Here is a 22,441-nt window from a genome sequence, read left to right as displayed (position 1 = left end):
GCCTGCAAGGATGGGGCACCTGTGTGAGCTGGGGGAGAGGCCAGGGCTGCAGAGCGGGGATGTTGTTGGCATCTCCATGAGGATGCTCTGGGACGCTGCCCTGGGCTGTCCAGAGCACTGGGGATGGATCAGCCCCTGCTCTGCTGCTCCTTCCCATCTGCCCCAGGGCCCTTGCAGAGCCCCAGCCATGCTGTTTGCCCCCAGCCTGCCCACAGCCAGCCTGGAGCTGCTCACGGGGTTTTTCTGTGCTGAGCATTGGCCTGGGCGTGTTCTTGAGAGAGCCTGGGCAAGGAGCCTGGAGCCCCCAGGCCCTGGCCTGAGGCGTCAGCGCTGCCCCAGCAGTGCCCATGGCCTGTCCCTGCTGCAGCCCCAGCACTGCCACCCCCAGGGCTGTGCCCGGCCCCAAGAGCACTCAGGCCCTACAGCAACACCAGGGACACCAGGGCAGCAGGGCAGGGCCATGGCAGCAGCACTGGCAACACCAAGTGCTGCTGCTGCTGGGCACAGCTGCTGAGCCAGCACTGATCTGCCCCAGCTCTGCACACAGACATTGCTGCTGCAGCTCCAGAGAAGACAAGAAAAGGGGGCTCTCTGCAGAGAACTTTACTGGGACATCCTTTAGTTCCTTTAAAGCCATCAAGATTGCAGCCACTCTTTGACACAATCTGTCGCCAAACAGAAGATGGAGATAAACAAAATAAGAAATGGCACAAACAATGACATTTCTTTGTGGACAACATGAAATAACTAAAGCAAAGAAAAAGAACTTCCAAAATGAAACCAAAGAGAAATGTCAAAGATTACTTTTATTACAAATGATTGATTTTAACTGGCCAGCTGTTTAATGTTTCTGATACCATCCAATCATCAGTCTCCTCACTGCAGCCTTGAGCTCCTGGTTCCCCAGGTTGTAGATGAGGGTATTCAGGGCTGGAGGCACCACCGAGTACAGAACTGACAGGGCCAGATCCAGGGATGGGGACGAGATGGAGGGGGGCTTCAGGTAGGCAAGCGAAGTGGTGCTTACAAAGAGGGAGACGACAGCCAGGTGAGGGAGGCAAGTGGAAAAGGCTTTGTGCCGTCCCTGCTCAGAGGGGATCCTCAGCACAGCCCTGAAGATCTGAACATAGTAGAAACCAATGAACACAGAACAACCAAACACCACAAAGCAGTAACACCAAGAAGCCCCAGTTCCCTGAGGTGGGATGTGGAGCAGGAGAGCTTGAGGATCTGTGGGATTTCACAGAAGAACTGGCCCAGGGCATTGCCATGGCACATAGGCAGGGAAAATGTATTGGCTGTTTACAGCACTGAATAGAGAAGATCACTGGCCCAGGCAGCTGCTGCCATGTGGGCACAAGCTCTGCTGCCCAGGAGGGTCCCGTAGTGCAGGGGTTTGCAGATGGACACGTAGCAGTCGTAGCACATGATGGTCAGGAGGGAAAGTTCTGCTCCCATGAAGAAGATAAGCAGAAATACTTGGGCAGCACATCCTGTGTAGGAGATGGTCCTGGTGTCCAGAGGGAATTGTGCATGGCTTTGGGGACAGTGGTGCAGATGAATCCCAGGTAAGAGAGGGCCAGGTTGAGCAGGAAGAAGAACATGGGCATGTGCAGGTGTGGCCGCAGGCTACGGCGCTGATGATGAGGCCATTGCCCAGGAGGGCAGCCACGGAGATGCCCAGCAAGAGGCAGAAGTGTAGGAGGTGCAGCTGCCACGTGTCTGCCAATGCCAGCAGGAGGAAGTGCCTGATGGAGCTGCTGTTGGACATTTGTGCTGCCTTGGCATGGGGATCTGTAAAAAAATCAATCATGGAATAGTTGGGTTTGGAGAGGACTTTAAATATCCCAGCACAGCCTGGGGGCACTTTCCCCTCACTGCCTTCCCAGTGCTCTGCTGCCTGGAGCTGTCCCTGCCAGCAGCTGCTTCCCTGTGCCCAGGTCTGGGCCCTGCCAGTGCTGCCAGAGCCCAGCCCAGCCCTGGGGGTTTAGCTCTGCCCTGCAGAGCCCTCCCAGCTCAGGCACTGCCCAGGGACAGCTCTGGCTCTGCAGGCTCTGATGGCAAAGTGAGAGCAACCCGGAGGAGGCTGAAAAAGCGACACTGATGCTGCCTCTAAGGGACCTTGTTCTGATATCTGTCCTTGCTGGCTTTATTCATATCTGAGAGAATTTTTTTTTTCCACCTGAACTGAGAGATTAATATCTGTGTGCAGTTTCCAATTCAGGCAAGCCAGAGCTGTAGGTGAAAAAAGTAGAATTTTCCCTTGTCTCCAGCCCCTGACTCGCTGTGCTCCCTGTATAATCTACTTGGAAATGTTCTGCAGTTAAATGCCATGCTGGGAGCAGTCCTGAACAATGCAGCATTCTCCCCACACCATGAAAACACTTCCAATCCTTACCAGCTGTCTCCTCCCACCCAAACCTTGTCCCCCAGTGCTGGGAGCAGCTGCCAGGGCTGGCTGACAGCTGTCCCTGGCAGGCAGCAGGGTCCCTGCCCCAGCACAGCGCCCTGGGCTGCAGGACCCTGCTCTGCAGGGCAGCCCTGGGCACCCCTGGCTCTCGGTTTCCCGGCTGTTTAGGTGACCTGGAAAGGCCCGGGGTGGCCTTGGACAGCCCACGCTTCAAAGGAGGAGAAGAGGCTTCAGATCTTTTCTCGGTCTCGGTGTTTATTAATTGTTTATCTAAAAGATTTTCTCTCGGCCTGATAGAGGTCTGCACAGCAGTCAGCCATGAGCACACTGAGAGCCCCCAGGGTGGTCACCTATCTTTATACTCGAAATTACGTATACAATATTTATCATTTTTCCCCAATACCTTTTACCCTTATTAACCAGTGCACTTTTAGTAATAACCAATCCCAAAGTGCCAACATCACCACAGAAGATGGAGGCCAAGAAGAAGAAGAACGACAGGACACGCCCCAATTCCTCCATCTTACTTCTTTAGACCCCTCTGTACAGAAATCTTAAACCCTGTGTTTCACACTCTAATTAATTTATCCCTTCACCATTTACCCCAGTGAAATCCTCCCATCCTCATACAGGTGTCGTCTCCCGTGCAGGATCAAAGTCCAGCCACCAGACACTTCTGGCAACATTCCAGGACCAAGAGAAACGTGCTTTTGAAGCTCTGCTTGGTTACCAGGAGCTGCCTCTGTGCCAGGAGCCCAGCCCAGCCCAGAAGGACAGACACAGCACAAGGATTTTAATGAGCCTCTGGGGCTTTGTGCTCAGGCCCTGAACATCAGTCCCTGAGAGGGAGCTGAAGAAACCTCTCCAGAACTCCAAGTCAGAATCCAACTCCAAAGTTTCTTGGACTTTTAATGCGTCCCAGATAGGGACACAACTGAGAAAGTGTCCCCAGGCCCCAGGCAGAGCAGAGAACTGAAGGCAGTGATGACAGGTGGGGACAAAGAGAAGTCAAGTCTTGGTGCCCTGGGTCACAGCAGGGTCTGTGCCACCAAGGGCTGTGAGGAGACACCTTGTCCTGAGGCCCTGGGGCCTCCTGGCACAGCCCCAGCCAGGCCGGGCACCGTCAGCCCCTTGTCCTGCCCTCAGCATCCCCCCGTAGCCCACATCCCAGTGGCCTCAAGGATCTGCTGGAAGGGGTCCCTGGGGAGCCTTGCTCAGCAATGGCCCTGGGGCTCCTGAATAGTCCCAGGGACTGCAGGTTTTTCAAAGGACTTTGGGTTTGGCTTTTGCCTTGGAGTCTCTGAGAGGTTTTCTGCAATTATGGCATCCAATTATCTGCTGTAATTAGTCCCTGGAGAGACTTTGTCAGCAACAACACTCAGTGGGGTCATTAATACTTTAGGGTACTTCAGTTATTTCAGGGTTATTTGTTGTTTCCCTTTTGATACAGACTCTCTGAGAGGTTTATGCAATCATGGTTCCAATTATCTGCTTTAATGAGTCCCTTGAGAGCTTTGTACTGACCCTCAGTGGTGCCCATTAATGCCTTGAGATACTCAAGGTTTTTAAGGTACTTTATGGATTTAAGAATACTTTTAAGGATTTTCCTTCCCATACTGAGTCTCTGAGAGGTTTTTTTGCTATACAGGCCTCCAATTCTCTCGTCCAAGGAGTCTGTGAGGATCCTGTGTTGGGTATGTTCCCCGTTTCTGTTTTAAAACAAAAATGGAACTGAAAGAATTTTGTAAGATTTTCTAGAAGGATCCAAACAAACATGGGACAAGTTACAATACAATAACAACTAAGATGATTAATAGCCCTCTTTTAGCTGGATATCATCCAACCCTTTAGTCCCTTGGATTGGAAGTCTTTGTTTTCCACTTGAAGATTCTTGAACCTTTCATTCACTACCTGAATACTCTTTTGGATTGTCTCGCTGTGGCTGGAGAGGTTCATGCAATACATGACCTCAGAATCTACACAGCCATGCCCATGTGGCCATAGTAAAATCTCTATCGGTGTTCTGCAAGGTGGTCTGTCTGGTGGTCTCTATGTCTGAGAGTAGGCCACTCAATGTGAGGAAAGTAGCATTGGTTTACTTACTTAAGAGACACCCAAGATGGTCTAATTGTCCTAAAGCTTTAGCTGCAGCTACCCAAGGTAGTCCAAAGTGGGGGTGCTACCATCCGATACCTGGATTAAAGTTTCCAAAGCCATCTCTTTGATATCATCCCATACTTCTCAGGGATACCTGCTGCTTGATCATCTGGTAGGCTGTGTTGTCCTTCTCCAGCTAGATGGTTGATTGTCAATTTCGCCCTTACCTCATTATTAGCATAGTCTGCTATTAATTGATATTGTAAACACTTCCATCCCCCTTCGCACCTAAAGAGGGTGTATTCTTTAGGTGACAACAATATGGTCATAATATATTTTAAATCATAGGGAGTTAAGATGTGCTGTAAACATGGCCCTCATTAGGCCATTAAAACAAGGTAAGTCCTTCCTGTGGTCTTTAGCTGCTCTACATAAATCCTTAATTTCCCTGTGAACCAATGGCTGATACCTGTGATTCTTCCCCCTTCTTTCATAATATACCAGGGTAATGAGGGGTTTTGAAAGTATTTGCCAGTCTCCTTCCTTATGTGGAGGCATGGCCCAGAGTGGAGAGGATGATTGACAGTTGGGGCATGACCCACAGTTTTTGGGGTCGAGTCTGGAGGTTTGTTCAGTTCAGGAGAAAAGGTTGTGGTAGCAGGAAGTGGAGGAGCCAAGACCGAAGGAGGATGCTCAGGCTCCTAAGCCACGTTCAGGCTCCTTCTATCTTGACTCTCCAGGGCATGATGCTCTACGACAGCCTGGCCATCACCATCTTGGACCATCGTGGAAGGTCTGAGAAAGGGAGGTTTAAAGGGGGGTCCCCAGTTAGAAGTGACCAACAGATAGAGTTTTCAACACACTGCTTGCTGGTGAAGGGTCTCAAGAATGGTATGGAAAATGGGAAGCATGCGGGGTGCAGTGGGGTCCCTTTTGATCAAATGGCTGTACAGTTTAACTCCCACTGAGTCTCAAAATTCAGTGGTATGGATTTTGTCAGCAGAGGCATCTGGAAATTTTTTAATGATACACCTCATGATTGGTTTTAATTCATTCTTTGAAAATAATATGTCATGATCAGTGAGAATGAAAGCATCCATATACACTCCTTTCTACATTAGACATCCGGCTGCCCATTTTTCTCTGTCTCTGCCTTATGGGGAAGAGCCACTGGAACATCCCAAATTAATAATGGGACTTGGGTCCATAATGTAAAAACATAGTGGCAAAATGGGCAATAAATGTCTTGCATTTCCCCAAACCCACCTGCAATCCTATGCAGGTGAAACCGTCGTTGTTGGTGCAGATCCTGGGCAAGGTCCCTTGAAGCAACGATGAATCCACCGGGCCCGGCACAATCCAAAATCCTAGGGAGCGCTGGCCTATCCATCAGCTAACCCCAGCTGATGTGACTGACACAGGGAGCCCTGAATGTCAGGGTTACTTTTCGGGCGCCAAATGTCACAATGAGGGTGGGTGCCTCTCTGGTTCCCTGACTTCAGGGTGAGGGTGGTAAAAATGAAAAGGAGTGGTTTCAATAGAGTTGCCCAAAAAGAACTTTAATAACAGGGTGAAAAACAATAAACATGGAGAAGTCAAGCACAGTACGAGGGGCAGGATCTTAATACCTGAGACAATGGGGAAGCAACAACATAGACATTGGGACTAGAAAACTAGAACAAAAACCATATAGAAGAAACAAGTAACCAATAAACAAATAGGGGAATAGAACTTGGACAACTTAGCATAACAACACTAAAGACTTATGGGGGAACACTCAAGCTCACCCTTAATTAAACGAATGATTCTTAGATAGAACCTCACTCCCAGTTCTTCTGGGGTAAAATATGACTCACTCTGCATTACAGCCAGGCTAACTCCTACATTGCTGATTTGCACTGGCCCCTTGAGACCATGCGGCACAGCAGAGACACAATGATGTCCTTGGTTCCATGAAGCTCTACAGTGTCACAATTGTCCCTTGGATCCATGGTGCTCTGCAGTGTCACAATGGCCCCTCCATTTCACAAGGCTCCCAGATGTCACATTGGTCTCCATAGGAAGGGAACCATGGAGCCGCCATGTTTCAGGAGCTGATGAATGGTGGCCACCTATAGGTGGCCATTGAATCTTAGTATGTATTGTATAGGTGGCTTTTGAGCCATAGTAAAATATATGTATTGCATAAGTGGCCTTGCCCCGATCCTAGTTGTTCTAAATGGGCTTCAGCTGTGATGTCCTTAATTGGGTGGCAGCTATGGCTAATGAAGATAACTGGGATAAAAGGGGGTGGGTTGGACAGTCAGGGAGAGCTTTGGGGGAGCTCTGATGAAGAAGCTGGAACAACACTGCTGTGAAGAGCTTCTTGTGAGAAAACCACCCAGAAGGTGTGGGACTCTAGAAACATGATAATAATGCCACCAGAGGTCAAGTCAAGCCTGACCTGTCTGTCCTGGCAGGTTTGCCAGGAGTAACCCTTGGATATTCAAATTTATGAATGTGGAATCCTAATTTCAGACATAGTGCCTGGAGAAGTGTCGGTTTCTCGGCTGTTTTAATGACCTGGAAAGGCCCGGGGTGGCCTTGGGCAGCCCGCGCTCCAAAGGACGAGAAGAGGTTTCAGGTTTTTTCTCGGTCTTCAGTGTTTATTAGTTATTTATCTAAAACATTTTCTCTTGGCCCGACAGAGGTCTGCACAGCAAGCCAGCCATGAGCACACTGAGCGCCCCCGGGACGGTCACTTATCTTTATACTCAAAACTACGTATACAATATTTACCTATTTCCCCCAATACCTTTTACCCTTATTGACCAGTACACCTTTAGTAATAACCAATCCCAAAGTGCCAACATCACCACAGAAGATGGAGGCCAAGAAGAAGAAGAAGAAGAAGAAGGACAGGACACGCCCCAATTCCTCCATCTTACTTCTTTAGACCCCCCTGTACAGAAATCTTAAACCCTGTGTTTCACACTCTAATTAATTTATCCCTTCACCATTTACCCCAGTGAAATCCTCCCATCCTCATACAGGTGTCGTCTCCCGTGCAGGATCAAAGTCCAGCCACCAGACACTTCTGGCAACATTCCAGGACCTCCGAGCCCCCCAAGGGTGGTCTCGGTCACTCTGCACATCAGTCCTGAGGTGCTGAGATCCCACAGAGAAGGATTTTTTTTTTTCCATACAAAGAAAAGCACACAGCCCTTCCCAGTGTTTGGAAAACAGGTGAGTTCTGGCACTCAAGATTTAAAGACCAGCCAGACCTGTCTGTCCTGGCAGCTTTTGTATGGTAGCAATCCCTGGATACACAGAAATTTGGAGGTGGAATCCAAATTTTGGCCATGGATGCCTGGAAAAAATGGACAGTTATTTTCTATACAAAGGAAAGCCCAGAGTACCAGTGTTTCAGGGACAGATGCGAGTGGCCTTCCACATTCCAAAGTCAGCCAGACCTGTTAGGTGACCCCTGGGAGACCAAGGCAGCGACATCTATTTCATGTTCCCTTGGTTCCACAGGGCCCTGCAGTGTCACAATGGCTCCTTGCTTCCATGAAGCCTTTCAGTGCCACAATGATTCCCTTGCTTCCATGATGCCCTCAGGTGTCATAATGGCCCCATGATAACACAAGTTCTTAAGGATCTTAATGGTCTCCAGGGTTCCACAAGGCCCCACAATGTCATAATGGTCTGTTGGTTCCATAAAGTCCCGCTGTGTCATCATGGTCCCTTGGTTCCATTGGGGCCAGTAGTGCAACAGTTCCCTTGGTTCGACAAGTTCCCATAGTGTCACAATGGCCCCTTCCTTCCACAAGGCCCTGCAGGGCCACAATGTTCCTTTGGTTCCATGGGGCCCCACAGTGTCACAGTGGTCTCCAGGATTCCATGAGGCCTTGCAATGCCACAATGCTCTCCATGGATCCACGGTGCCCTGCAGGATCACAACAGCCCTTTGGCACCATGAGGCCCTGAAATGCAGCAATGGTCTCTTGGTTTCACGAAGTCCTGCTGCTTCACACTGACCTCTTGGGACAGTGCGGCTCAACTGGGCCACATGGTCTTGGTTCCAAGAGAACAGAAAGATGTCCTTGGATCCATGAGGCCCTGAAGTGTCACAGTGGCCCCTTGGATCCATGGTACCCTGCAGGGTCACAATGTTCCCCTTGGTCCACAAGTTCCTACAGTGTAACAGGTTCCACAAGGGCCTGCAGTGCTACCATGGTGATTGGTTCCACAATGCCCCGCAGTGTCACAATGGTCTCCATAGGAAGGAAACAAGTGAAACAAGTGAGCCGCAGTGGTGCAGGGGCAGATGAGAGGCAGTCACCAGAGGCCAAGTCTAGCCAGACTTGACTATATGGGCAGATTTTGTCTGGGAGTAACCCTTGGATATAGAGAATTTTAGATGCAGAATCCCAATTTTGGCCATGGGTGCCTAGCCAAGAAAGACAGTTCTTTCCCATAGGAAGGAAGGAAAGCCCGGAGCCCCAGTGCTTTACAACCAGATGGGAAGTGGCCCTTGACATGTCAGATTCAGTGGGACCTGACAGCCCCCAGGAGTCCAAACTAGGCAGACCTGTTCCATGTTCCATTGATTTCATGGGTCCCCACATTGACACAGTGTTCCCTGATTCCATGAGATCTTGCAATGTAACAATGGCTTCTTGGTTTCATGAGCCCCAACAGAGTCACAAGGGTCCTTTGTCTTCATGCGGCCCCTCCATGTCACAATGGCTCCTTTTTTTATATGGGCCCCACTGTTTAATCATTGACCCTTGCTTCTATAGGGCCCCTGAGTTGCACAATGGTCTCCTTGATTCCATATGAGCTTCCATACTCACACCCTAGTCTCCTTGGACCTCCATTGTCATGACTGACACTTGATTCCATCAGTTTCTGTAGTGTCACCGTGGTCCCTGTCAGAGGCTGGATGAGATCAATGTCCCGAGACACCTTGGGATGCTCGGAATGCCCTTGTGGGGCCAGGTCCAGGTCAGGCCTTGGTTTGTGGTGGAACAGAGCCCCTGGCCTGGCAGAGCTGTGAATCACACAGCAGGGGCTATCCTGTCCCACCTCTGATTGGCCCAGCTCTCAATCAATCACACACTAGCAGCTGGAGCCTACCCTGGCTCTCATTGGACAAGGAACTGGCAGTTCCACCCCAGGGGTGGGCCCATGAAAGCCCAGGGTGTTAAAAGCCGGAGCACGAGGCCAGCCCAGGGTCTGGGTTCTGCCTTCCCCTGTGGTTCCTTTGTTATTGAGGCTGGAACCTGTGCAGTTGTTACCTATGTGCGTGTCTTTCTATAGATCTTCTGTCTTTCTGTTGTTCTCTATTTCTTCTCCTTCTAATCCTATTTACCTGGAACGTTTTTGGGTAACTTAACATCTTAAGGGTAAAGGTTTTTAGATTAATGGTCTAAGTTAATGAAGTTAATGCTTTGATAAGAGTTTTTTGTTGAAGTGGATGTTGTATTAAATGCTTTGCCCAAGTTCCCTGATTGTCTATCTTTTGCAAGTAAAATTTGGTGTAATTTTGACCTCTTAGCTCAGTTGGTCAGAGCATGGTGCTGGTATCACTCAGGCTGTGGGTTCAATCCCTGTGCGGGCCATTCACTTAAGAGCTGGACTTGATGATGCTTGTGGGTCCCTTGCTACCAAGAATATTCTTTAACATCTGTCTGTGTTGAGAATATCTGGTTGATGTTTCTCCAGTGCACCAAACTCAAGGAAAGGAAGCTTTGGTTACCCCCAGCATTTCAGTGTTCTGGGGTGTTCCAGTCCTGCAGGCTCACAATTGCCTCTTGTTTTCATGAGGCCCCACAGTATCCCACTGGCTCCTTGGTTTCATGAGGATCTGCAGTGTCACACAGGTTTATGGCATTTGTCCTTGCTGCTTCACATCCCACTGCCCCACAAACAGCCCTGAGCTACCCGTGAGGGACAGGCCCTGCTGTCCCAGTCTGGGCTCAGGGCTTGGCCTTTCTGCTTCCCCCAACCAGCCCAGGCCTTGCTCAGCATTGCAGTTCCCTGCTCTGAGCCTTTGCCTGCCTGCAATCCTGCTCTTAAGGATCTGCTCTCAGCAGTCCCTGGGGAGCCTTTGTCACTCCCTGCCCTCAGTGGGGCCCAGTGATGCTCCAAGGGACTTGGAGATTTGCTTCTGACTCCTTAAGCCACTTCTTTAGCCTTCTCTCAATGCCTGAGGGTGCTGGACTCAGCCCCAAATCCACTGTGGGAATCAATAAAATACAGAAAGCCCTCGGGGGCTCTTTCCCTTCCTTCAGTGGTTTTCAAGTCTCCAGGGCTTGTGCAGCTGATTGGAGTCAGTTTGTTGTTCTGTTAAGGAGGAAGATTTCAAAATACACCTCATGACATTTTTTTTTAAAACAAGTGAGTATTTTTTTTATTTTCCAGATCAAAGAAGAGCTCATAAAAGCATTTCCCAGGTGATCTTGATGCTGAATGTCTCCTTAGGAGGTCTGTGCACAGAGAAGAATGAGCCCCTTGAGGGCTAACCCTGTTTGGACAAGCTGCTCCTCACCCCAAACCTCACCATGTCTGACATGGTCCACCTGGCACTCACATCCCTGTGCTCTACAGCAGAACCTTGTCCCCTGAGCTCTGCAGCTCCATGTCCCAGCCCCTTTTACCATGTCCCACCTACTCTCCTCAGGGCTCTGCCTGCACACAGGCCCAGGAGAAGTTTTCCTGTTGGGAAGGAAAGAATAGAAAAGCCTGTGCAGGTTTCTTGAATGAACCCAACTCAGAAACCACCTGCTCAGCCCAAGCTGCCCTGAATGGGAAAGCCTTTCTCCAAGGAATAGCAGAAATGATCTCTGGAATCTCTGTGAGCAGAAATGATCTCTGGAAGCAGAATTCTCTGAGTCTTGCAGCTGTATTCTCTGTCCTTTCCCTTTCCCTGGATCTCTTTTGCAGATGGAAACTGCTGGTGCCATCCTCACCTTTAAGCTCTCTCTTGAATGCAAACAGATCTTCCCAGGTGTGTTCAGCAGGATTTACTCCATGTTTGTACAAAACTTTTGTGTTCCTCATGAACAAAGGGGCCATTTTGGCACTAAGAGGGTGATGTGGAAGCAAGGAGCCAATTGTGACCCTGGGGTGACATGGAACCAAGGGGCCATGGTGACACAGCAGGGCCACGTGGATCCAGTGACACTGTGGATCCAAGGAGTCCATGGAGACACCTCCAGAACCTCATGGAACCAAGGAGTCCATGGTGACCCAGTGGGGCTGCATGGAGCCAATGGTCCATGGTGACACTGCCCATCCAAGGAGTTCATTGTGACATTGCAGAAGCTCATGGAGCAAGGGAGGCCATTGTGACACTGAAGAACTTCATGGCACCAAATATCCATGGTGACACAGCAGGGCATCATGGGAACCAAGGAAACACTGTTGGCAGTAGGGAAACTCATGGAACCAGGGGCTGTTGTGGCACTGCAGAACCAGCAGAGCTGCTGGGCCTTGTCCCCTGGCCCTGCACAGGTCCTTGGGAGGCACGGCAGGAGCAGCACACTGGAAGCCTCAGGAATGCCCTTCTGGGATCCATGGCACACACTCCCAGCGGCTGGGATTCCAGTTCCCAGACAGGAAAAGATGTTCCTGTCTCTGAAGGCAAAGCTCCTAAGAAGGAGCCAAAAGCCAAGTGGAGCAAGATCTTAGAGTGACATTTCACTGCCAGCCTTCATGACTTCACCCATGGTTGTTGTAGCTCCTGGATTGGGAATTAAATCAGGGCAAGGTCTTTGGTGGGAGCTGCCCTGGGTCAAGGGACACACTGAGAGAGAAGCAGATCAGGCAAAGAAAGGCAGGAGAGAAGAAAGGAGGACACAAACCCAATCAGCTTAGAAGGTGGCACTCTGAAAAACAGAACTGGAACTGATGGAAAATGAATGGGACAGAAACCAATAGTTCTGAAAGTTTTATTTACTATCAAAATACATCCCACACACGCAGCCCCCCACAATCCCAATCCCACACCATCAAATTTGGATCCCACTTCTCCCAGTCTGTATCCAATCCCATCTCACCCTGGAGGCTGTGAAATTGAGTAATTTGAGCATGGAACTGAGTTTTTTTGAGGTCAGAACAAGGCAATTTGGAATGGGATTGAGCCCCTTGGGGGTAAGATTGAGGTGTTTTCAGTGGGACTGAGTCATTTTGAGGTGACAGATCAATCCATCTGTAGTTATGTAGTGCAAAGATATGGAGAACACTTCCTGAAGTCCCCCAAGACCCCACAAATCTTCCAGAATATGTCTCAAAAACCATAAATTCCTGCTCAAGTAACTGTGAACTGATGGAACTTTCAACATCTTTGATATATCTCTTTGTTTTTAGTCCTTTTTTTAGGTGTTTTTAAGTGATAAGGAAAAATCAAGAGGAAACTGGGGCAAAACCTAAAGGATAACCAGCCTTGTGTCCTCCCAGCAGAGATCACTGAATGTAGGTCACCAGGGCTCTGCCCAACGTGGATCCTCCTATGGAGGATGGAGCTGGAGCAGGGCACAGAGCTCTTCCTGCAATTGGGGCCTTTGCAGGGCTTCCCTTACTGGTGATTCCATTGGTGTCTGGTCAAGTGAGAGCTCATGGACAAACTCTTTCCACACTGGGGACACTCGCAGAGCCTCTCCCAAGTGTGGATGTGCTGGTGGATGGTGAGGTGAGACTTGTGCTAGAAGCCCTTCCCACAGCTGGGGCATTGAAAGGGCCTCTCATCGGTGTGAATCTGCTGGTAGAGGAGGAGATTGGAGCTGGTCTGAAACCTCTTCTGACACTTGGGGTGCTCATAGGGCCTCTCCCCAGTGTGGATGTGTTGGTGGGTCACAAGGTTGGATCTGCAGCTGAAGCCCTTCCCACATTCCCCACACTTGTAGGGCCATTCACCAGTGTGGATCATCTGGTGGCTGATCAGGTATAAGCTCTTCCTGAAGCTCTTACCACACTCCAAGCACTTGTAGGGCTTCTCTTCCACAAGGTTCTGCCATGGAGATTTGTCCTCCCTGGTTTCCAACCTCAGGTCCTTGTCTGGGGGAGGAAGGACAAGGAGAGGATGGGATTTCCCTCCATGCCAGAGGGAAGGGGAAGGAGATCCCCCCAGTGCATCCCCAGAAGGACGGGGTTGGCAGCAGTGTTGTCCTACAGCCAGGGGCCGTGCTAGGCTGGGAGATGGAGAGGAGAGAGGGGGAAAGGGGCACTGACTTGCTCCTCACCTACCTGAGTTTCCCAGGGCATTGTGTCAGTTTGAAAAGACAGGCGTCCACTAAGGAAGGCACGAGCCTCCCTTGAAATGGAAACTGGAAAAACCTTCTCCTCCAAATTATTATAATTTTGAAATTAAGGTGCTCTCAGGAAAAGATATGAGAATTGGAATAACAGTTCTTAACTACGAAAATTAAAAATAAAAAATTAAAAGTGCAATAGTACAAAAAAACCCGCTGGCAGGGTCAAAATATTACCTGACACCCTGTGGGTCAGGGTGTTGGTAGAAGTACCATAAAGTGTGGCTGCAGTACTCCTTGATTGACAGATGTGCTTTTGTTTGAGCAGTGATTTTCTGGAAGGGTGTAGTCTTCCTCTGAAGGTCCAGTGGTGGTGTAGATGGGCCTGATCTTCCTCTGGGAATCCAGCGGAGAAGAAAGCTGCTCCTCTGGGAATCCAGTAGGAAAAGAGTCACTGTGGTGTTCGAAATCTCAGATTATATCCAGGAGGAATGCTTGGCTCCTCACTGTGGGTGGAGCTTCTCGCAGTGGGATAATGTAATTTTATCAGTCATGCAATGAGACTCAATGGCCCATTAACAGAAGATATTGCCCTGGTGGGAGGATTAGTTGTTGAAGAGACAATGTAAATTGCCCAATTAACAGATGACAACTGCTCCACAGATAGGAATAGAATACACACACCCAATTCCAACCTAAGGCAGTGGCTCAAGGGTTGGTGTCATGGACAGAATTTTGCATTCTTTGATCACGGGGCAACTTTTATAGCGCCTGGCCTGCTGGAACCAGATGGGCTCCATCTCTCAGTTAAGGATGGAAGCTTTTTAGCTCATGAACTGGCAGAACTTGAGAGAACTTTAAACTAGGTTTGAAGGGGGAAGGGGATGCAGCTGGGCTGTCTGGAAGCAGGCCCAATAGTGGTAAGCCTGAGTTAGGAGTGAAATCAGCCCAGCTGGGGTGGATGTATACCAGTGTATGCAGCATGGGTAACAAACAAGAAGAGCTGGAAAGCCATGGTCCAACAGCAGAGCTGTGATGTAATTGCCATCAGGGAAATGTGGTGGGATGACTCACATGGCTGGAGCACTGCACTGGATGGCTACAAGCTCTTCAGGAGAGACAGGAAAGGGAGAAGAGGTGGAAGGGTGGCCCTTTATATCAGAGAGGCTTTGGACACCACAGGTATTGAAACTAACGATGATGAAGCTGAATACGTATGGGTGACAATTAGAGGGAAGGCCAACAAGGCTGACATCCTACTGGGAGTCTGTTATTGTCCACCCAATCAGGAAGAAGAGCTGGACAACTCATTCTATAAACAGCTAGAGAATGTTTCTGGATCATCAGCCCTTGTTCTTGTAGGCAATTTCAACCTGCTAGACATCTGCTGGAGCTCAATACAGCTGAAAAAAGGCAGTCCAGGAAATTTTTAGAGGGTTTGGAGAACAAGGTTTTTGTCACAGCTGATGGGTAAGCCCAGCAGGGGAGGGACTGTGTTAGATCTGTTGTTTGCAAGCAGAGATGGTCTGGAGGGAGATGTGATGGTTGGAGGTCACTTGGGGAACAGTGATAATGAAATTATAGAGTTCCCAAAATTTGTTAAAATCAGGATGAACATCAATAAGACTTTTACATTGGACTTCCATAGGGCAGACTTTGGTCTATTCAGGACACTTATTCAGAGAGTTCCTTGGGAAGCAGCCCTTAAAAACAAAGGAGTTCAGGAAGGGTGGGCATGCTTCAAAACAGAGAGCTTGAGGGCACAGGAACAGACTCTCCCTGTGTGCCAAAAGACGAGTCAATGAGGTAAATGCCCAGCCTGGATGGGTAAGAAGATTTTGGAGGAACTTAAGAATAAAAAGAGGAGGTATCCTCTTTGGAAGGAGGGTCAGGTCCCGCAGGTAGTGTTTAAGGGGGCCACTAGAGCATGTAGAAAAAAACAAAACTAGAGAGCTCAGTACTTGAAATTGCTACTTTTATAAATGTTTTAAGTTGAAAGATGTAGCTGGTGTAGCATTGTGTGTTTTATATGGGTTTATTGTAAAGTTGGTTATTTTTATAAGTTTAAATTTTGGTTTGACCCTTGGTTCCCCCCACGTTCTCCCTCCTCATGGTTTGTTCCTTCCACCAGTTACCTGTCAATCATTATACCAACCCCCTTTCCTTTCTAGAAATTTCTATGTCAATCTTCCTGTACCTAATGTATGATTTGTCCCCTGAGCCTTTTCCCTCCCTTGGGCCCTTCCTACTGGTTCTGTGTGTCCCTCGTTCCATCCCTGGGCTTTGTTCATTGGTCCCTCGTGTCTCCGTCTGTTACACCTTTGCCCTTTATAAGTGCCTCCCTAATGGTTTTTACTTGACACCATCACTGGCCCCGCCTGGGTCAAAGAAAGCACCTTGGCTTCCACACACATGTCCACTCCTTCCTTCCTTTGCCTCAGCACTTCGCAAGTCCTGCTCTCGCCTGCATCACCACACAGCAGATGGAGCCACTACTCAGGGGTTCTCGCCGAGAACCTGGGAGTGGCAGAATTCGCAGTCTCCACCGGTTACTCCAGGAGTGGCTAGCCGGACCTGTCAGCTCCAGTGGCCGAGGAAGTGAGACTGCAGCTGGGGTTGTATTCTATTCCTATCTCTTAGAGGTGGGGCAGTTATGTTGTCTTAATTGGGCAGTTTTCTTTATCTCTTCTACAAACCAATCCTCCCTCTGGGGAGGTATCTTCTGTTAATGGGCCATGAGTGTCACTGCATGACTGATCAAAATTTACATCATCCCATTGTGAGATGCTCCACCCAGAGGGAGGAGCCAAGCATTCCTACCTGGATATAATCTGAGATTTTGGGACACCAGTACAATCTTTCCAATGGATTCCCAGAGAAGCTGCGTTTTCCGCAGCGGATTCCCAGAGAAGCAGTTTTCTTCTCCACTGGATTCCCAGAGAAAAATCAGGCCCATCTACACCAACACTGGACCTTCAGAGGAAAACTACACCCTTTTACATGATCCCTGCTCCAACAGAACCACATCTGTCACTGCAGGAGCAGTGCAGCCACCATTCAATGGGACCGCTACCAACACCCTGACCAGCAGGAATTCTGACTCTGTCAGTAGGTTGGGGTTTTTTTGTTTGTTTGTACTATTACATTTGTATTTTTAGTTTTCCTAGTAAAGAACTGTTATTCCTATTACAATTTTTTTGACTAAGAGCCTCTTAATTTAAAAATTATTGTAATTATGAGGTGGGCGGGTTTACATTTTCCATTTCAAGGGAGGCTCCTGACTTCCGTAGTGAACACCTGTCTTTTCAAACCAAGATATTAACCTTTAGGGTTATGGAAAAAACTGAAAATATATACCCCACACTCAGTTAGAAGTATCCTAAGCCAAAAGGCTGAAAATAGCTCACTGATTCCTGTATGTTAAATTATGAAGTGATCCTAACACATAATGATTTAGAGCTAATAGTGAGTAACAAACTCAACTCTGCCCAGTTTTTGTATGGAGAACCAAGTGAGGAACTAATACATAATTGCCTAGAGGTTATAAACTATCAAACTAGAATAAGAGAGGACCTAACAGATCAACCACTCCAAGGAGGGAAATGATTGTGCATCAATGGATCTGCACGGGTAATAAAGGGGCACAGGGTATCAGGGTACACTATAGTGCATGAAGGGTTGGTAGCCATTTAAAAGAGAAAGTTACCTTCCAACTGGTGAGCCCAAGCGTGTGAGCTATATGCCCTAAAGGGAACTCTGGAAATATTAGCACAGAAAAGATACAGACTGAAAATACGCTTTTGGCATTGTGCATATCTTTGGAAAATTTTGGGACGAGAGGGGGCTATTAAATTCAAAGGGAAAGGGACTGATTAAAGTGTTAGAAACCTGACAATTACCAGGGAAGTAGCAGTGGTATATGTTAAAGGACATAAAAAGAGGGCAACTCAGGACGCGTGAGGGAACAATTTAGCTGATTTAGAAGCTTAAAATGCAACTGAATCAGACATAGAAAAACTAATATTAGTATTAACCCCCATGAGAAAAATGCAAAAAATCCCTATATTCAGTGGGACAAAAAAGGAAGAACTCCTTAAAATAGGAGCCAAGAAAGATAACAAAGGGAAGTGGAGATGAGCAGATGGGAGGCAAAAGTTGAATAAACCCCCTTGCCAAGAAAATGCTAGAAGGCATACATGGGACAGCACACTGGGGTACACAAGTGCTAAGTGATCAATTTCTAAGGGATTGGAGTTGCATAGAAATTCTCAGAATAGCTAAGCAGATAACTGAATGGTGTGTGATATGTCAACAAGTGAATAAGAAAATCATGAGGAAAACACCCAGGGGAGGGTGAGAACTAGCCTTAAGGCCCTTCCAAAACATCCAAGTAGACTTTACTGAGCTTCCCCAGGTACAACAGTGGAAGTTTTTTCCAGTGATAGTAGATCACGTGACTCATTGGGTAAAGGTGGTACCCAGTGTGAAAGCCAATGCCAATGTTGTGAGTAAAACACTTCTGGAATCAATTATTGCCCAATATGGGTCGGTAAACAGGATTGATTCAGACCAGGGAACTCAATTCACATCAAAGATATGAAAATCAAGACCCTTAAGTTGTATTTTGATAAGGTCTTAAAAAACCATTTAAATTTTTGAAAGTGAAAATGATTTCTCACATGGGGTTAGGGAATGTGAGGAAAGGTTGTCCACACTGGGTCAGCTCCAGAGTACAACTTCTCTGACCTGGCCAGACCTCCTTAGGAGTGGCCCTACATCAATATCAAGCACAGAATGCTGCAATCACCTCTTATCTAAAGAGAACAGTAATAAAATACACTCTTTGAAATAGGATTATATATTTCTTAGAAGTTCATTGAAATATTTCTCCATAACTGTAAAAGGAAAACTTCCTGATGAAGAGGACAAGACCAGAGGGAAATCAAGGCAGAGCCGTGGTTTGTCAGGACTTGCTTGATCCTAATGAGCCCCATGGTGCATTTGGAGCTGAGCCCTGGAACCTCCAGGCCTGAGAGGAGATTGCACAAATCTTTCCAGGAGTCAAAGTCAGAAGAAAACCTCAAAGTGTCTCAAAGCATGAATGGGTCCCACTGAGGTCCATCCCAGCACAGAATCCTCATGGACTCAGAGGAAGGGAGAATTGGAGGCGAGGATAGCAGAAAAATACTTCTCAGAGATTCAGTGTAGAAAGGAAAATTCAAAGTACCTTAAAAACCTTGAGTATCTCAAAGCATTAATGAGCCCCACTGACTGTCAGTACAAAGCTCTCAAGAGGCTCGTTAAAGCAGATGATTGGGGCCATTATTGCACAAACCTCTCACAAAGTCTGAATCAAAAGAGAAACACCAAGTACCCTAAAATAACTGAAGTACCTTGAAGTATTAATGAGTCCCACTGAATGCTGCAACAGAAGGAGAATCTCCAGAGACTAATTAAAGTAGATAATTGGAAGCCATGATTGTAAAAACCCCTCAGAGGCTCTAAGGCAAAAGCCAAACCCAAAGTCCTTTGAAAAACCTGCAGTCCCTGGGACTATTCAGGAGCCCAAGGGCCATTGCTGAGCAAGGCTCCCCAGGGACTCCTTCCAGCAGATCCTTGAGGCCACTGGCATGTGGGCTAGGGGGGGATGCTGAGGGCAGGACAAGGGGCTGACAGTGCCCAGCCTGGCTGGGGCTGTGCCAGGAGGCCCCAGGGCCTCAGGACAAGGTGTTTCCTCACAGCCCTTGGTGGCACAGACCCTGCTGTGGCCCAGGGCACCAAGATTTGGCTTCTCTTTTGTCCCCACCTGTCATCACTGCCTTCAGTTCTCTGCTCTGCCTGGGGCCTGGGGACACTTTCTAAGTCATGTCCCTCAGTGGGATCCATTAAAAGTTCAAGAAACTTTGGAGTTGGATTCTGACTTGGAGTTCTGGAGAGGTTTTTTCATCTCCCTCTCAGGGACTGATGTTCAGGGCCTGAGCACAAAGCCCCAGAGGCTCAATTAAAGTCCTTGTGCTGTGTCTGTCCTTCTGGGCTGGGCTGGGCTCCTGGCACAGAGGCAGCTCCTGGTAACCAAGCAGAGCTTCAAAAGCACGTTTCTCTTGATGAGCAGCTCTTCTGCCAGCCCAGCAGGGCTGGGGCACTGCCTGCAGCCACCCTGGGCACAGCACAGAGGCACAGAGAGCTTCAATCAGTCAGGGCTGGGAAGGTGCTGAGAAGTTCCTGGGGCACAATCACTGCCACCCCTTGGCACAGGAACCTCTGGATGTAGGACAGTGCAGCTGCAGCTCCTGCAGTGATCTCCTCAAGCTGGAGCATCCCAATGCCTACAGACCCTGTGAGTACATTCTCTGATTGTCTCTTATGCAGAGCAGCCAGGGGTGCCCAGGGCTGTCCTGCAGAGCAGGGTCCTGCAGCCCAGGGCGCTGTGCTGGGGCAGGGACTCTGCTGCCTGCCAGGGACAGCTCTCAGCCAGCCCTGGCTGCTGCTCCCAGCACAGGGGAACAAGGTTTGGGTGGGAGGAGACAGCTGGTAAGGCTTGGAAGTGTTCTCCTTGTGTGGTGAGGATGCTGCATTGTTCAGGACTGCTTCCAGCATGACATTTAACTGCAGAACATTTCCAAGTACATTATACAGGGAGCACAGCGAGTCAAGGGCTGCATACAAGGGAAAATCCTACTTTTTTTAATGTACTACCCAGGCTTGCCTGGATGGGCAATTGTCCATAGATATTCGTCTCTGGTTCAGGTTTAGAAAAATAAATAAATGCCCTCTCAGATCTTAACAAACCAGGCAGTGACAGAAATCAGCACAGGGTCTCTACGAGGCAGCCTCAGTGTTGTTTTCCCAGCCTCCTCAGGGTTGCTCTGACGTTGCCATCTGATCTCGCAGAGCCAGAGCTGCCCCTGGGCAGTGCCTGAGCTGGGAGGGCTCTGCAGGGCAGAGCTGAGCCCCCAGGGCTGGGCTGGGCTCTGGCAGCACTGGCAGGGCCCAGACCTGGGCACAGGGAAGCAGCTGCTGGCAGGGACAGCTCCAGGCAGCAGAGCACTGGGAAGGCAGTGGGGGGAAAGTGCCCCCAGGCTGTGCTGGGATATTTCAAGACCTCTCCAAACCCAGCTATTCCATGATTACTTTTTTTACAGATCCCCATGCCAAGGCACCACAGCAAATGTTCCAACAGCAGTTCCATCAGCCACTTCCTCCTGCTGCCGTTGGCAGACACACGGCAGCTGCAGCTCCTGCACTTCTGCCTCTTGCTGGGCATCTCCCTGGCTGCCCTCCTGGGCAACGGGCTCATCATCAGTGCTGTAGCCTGCGGCCACCACCTGCACACGCCCATGTTCTTCTTCCTGCTCAACCTGGCCCTCACTGACCTGGGCTCCATCTGCACCACTGTCCCCAAAGCCATGCACAATTCCCTCTGGGACACCAGGAACATCTCCTACACAGGATGTGCTACTCAGGTATTCTTCTTTCTCTTCTTTATGTCAGCAGAATATTCTCTCCTGACCCTCATGTGCTACGACCGCTATGTGTCCATCTGCAAACCCCTGCACTACGGGACCCTCCTGGGCAGCAGAGCTTGTGCCCACATGGCAGCAGCTGCCTGGACCAGTGCCTTTCTAAATGCTCTGCTGCACACAGCCAACACATTTTCCCTGCCCCTGTGCCATGGCAATGCCCTGGGCCAGTTCTTCTGTGAAATTCCCCCGATTCTCAAACTCTCCTGTTTAAATTCCCACCGCAGGGAACTTGGAATTCTTGCTGTCAGTATGTGTTTAGTATTTGGTTGTTTTGTATTCATTGTTTTCTCCTATGTGCAGATCTTCAGGGCTGTGCTGGGGATCCACTCTGAGCAGGGACGGCACAAAGCCTTTTCCACCTGCCTCCCTCACCTGGCCGTACTCTCACTGTTGGTCATTACTGGCATATTTTCCTACTTGAAGCCCCCCTCCATGTCCTCCCCATCCTTGGATCTGGCCCTTTCACTTCTGTACTCAGTGGTGCCTCCAACCCTGAACCCCCTTATCTACAGCCTGAGGAACCAGGAGCTTAAGGTTGCAGTGAGGACACTGATGACTGGATGGTTTCGGAAACATTAAACTTCTGGCCAATTTCTGCAAATCATTTATAATAAAAGTCATATTTGATACTTCCTGTTTCTTTGTTTGTGGACTTTTTTTCTTTTGTTTTACTTCTTTCATATTGTCCACAGATAAATGTCATTGTTTGTGCCATTTCTCATTTTGTTTCTCTCCATCTTCCCTGTGGCCACAGACTGTGTCAATGAGGGGCTGTGCTCTCGGTGGCTTTTAAAGGAACTAAACGATCTCCCAGCAAGGTTTTCTGCAGAGATGCCCTTTTGCTGCCTTCTCTGGAGCTGCAGCAGCAATGTCTGTGTGTAGAGCTGGGGGCAGATCAGGGCTGGCCAAGCAGCTGTGCCCAGCAGCTGCAGCAGCAGCACTTGGTGTTGCCAGTGCTGCTGCCGTGGCCCTGCCCAGCTGCCCTGGTGGCCCTGGTCTTGCTGTAGGGCCTGAGCACTCTCGGGGCCGGGCACAGCCCTGGGGGTGGCAGTGCCGGGGCTGCAGCAGGGACAGGCCAAGAAATATAAATAATTTGTAATATAAGTAATCTGTAATATAAATAATCTTTGATAGCTCTTTTGGATTTGTTCTTTTTTTCCCTGGGTTTTAGTTTT

At 48.9% G+C, this 22,441-nt stretch overlaps 1 protein-coding gene across 1 annotated transcript; it reads left to right on the top strand.

Moving 5' to 3' along the window:
* Positions 1-20,891: 20,891 nt before the first annotated feature.
* LOC134433843 (olfactory receptor 14A16-like) lies at positions 20,892-21,833 on the top strand (the record flags this gene model as incomplete). The annotated part of the gene is made up of 1 exon (XM_063182547.1): positions 20,892-21,833. A coding segment is annotated over exon 1 (942 nt), but the record flags the coding sequence as incomplete, so codon positions are not given.
* Between the last annotated feature and the right edge of the window lie 608 nt (positions 21,834-22,441).

The sequence above is a fragment of the Melospiza melodia genome, unplaced genomic scaffold, assembly GCF_035770615.1.
Source record: "Melospiza melodia melodia isolate bMelMel2 unplaced genomic scaffold, bMelMel2.pri scaffold_28, whole genome shotgun sequence".
NCBI classification, from domain to species: domain Eukaryota; kingdom Metazoa; phylum Chordata; class Aves; order Passeriformes; family Passerellidae; genus Melospiza; species Melospiza melodia.
The sequence above is the reverse complement of the archived record's forward strand: the minus strand, read 5'-3'. Positions and strand labels throughout refer to the sequence as shown.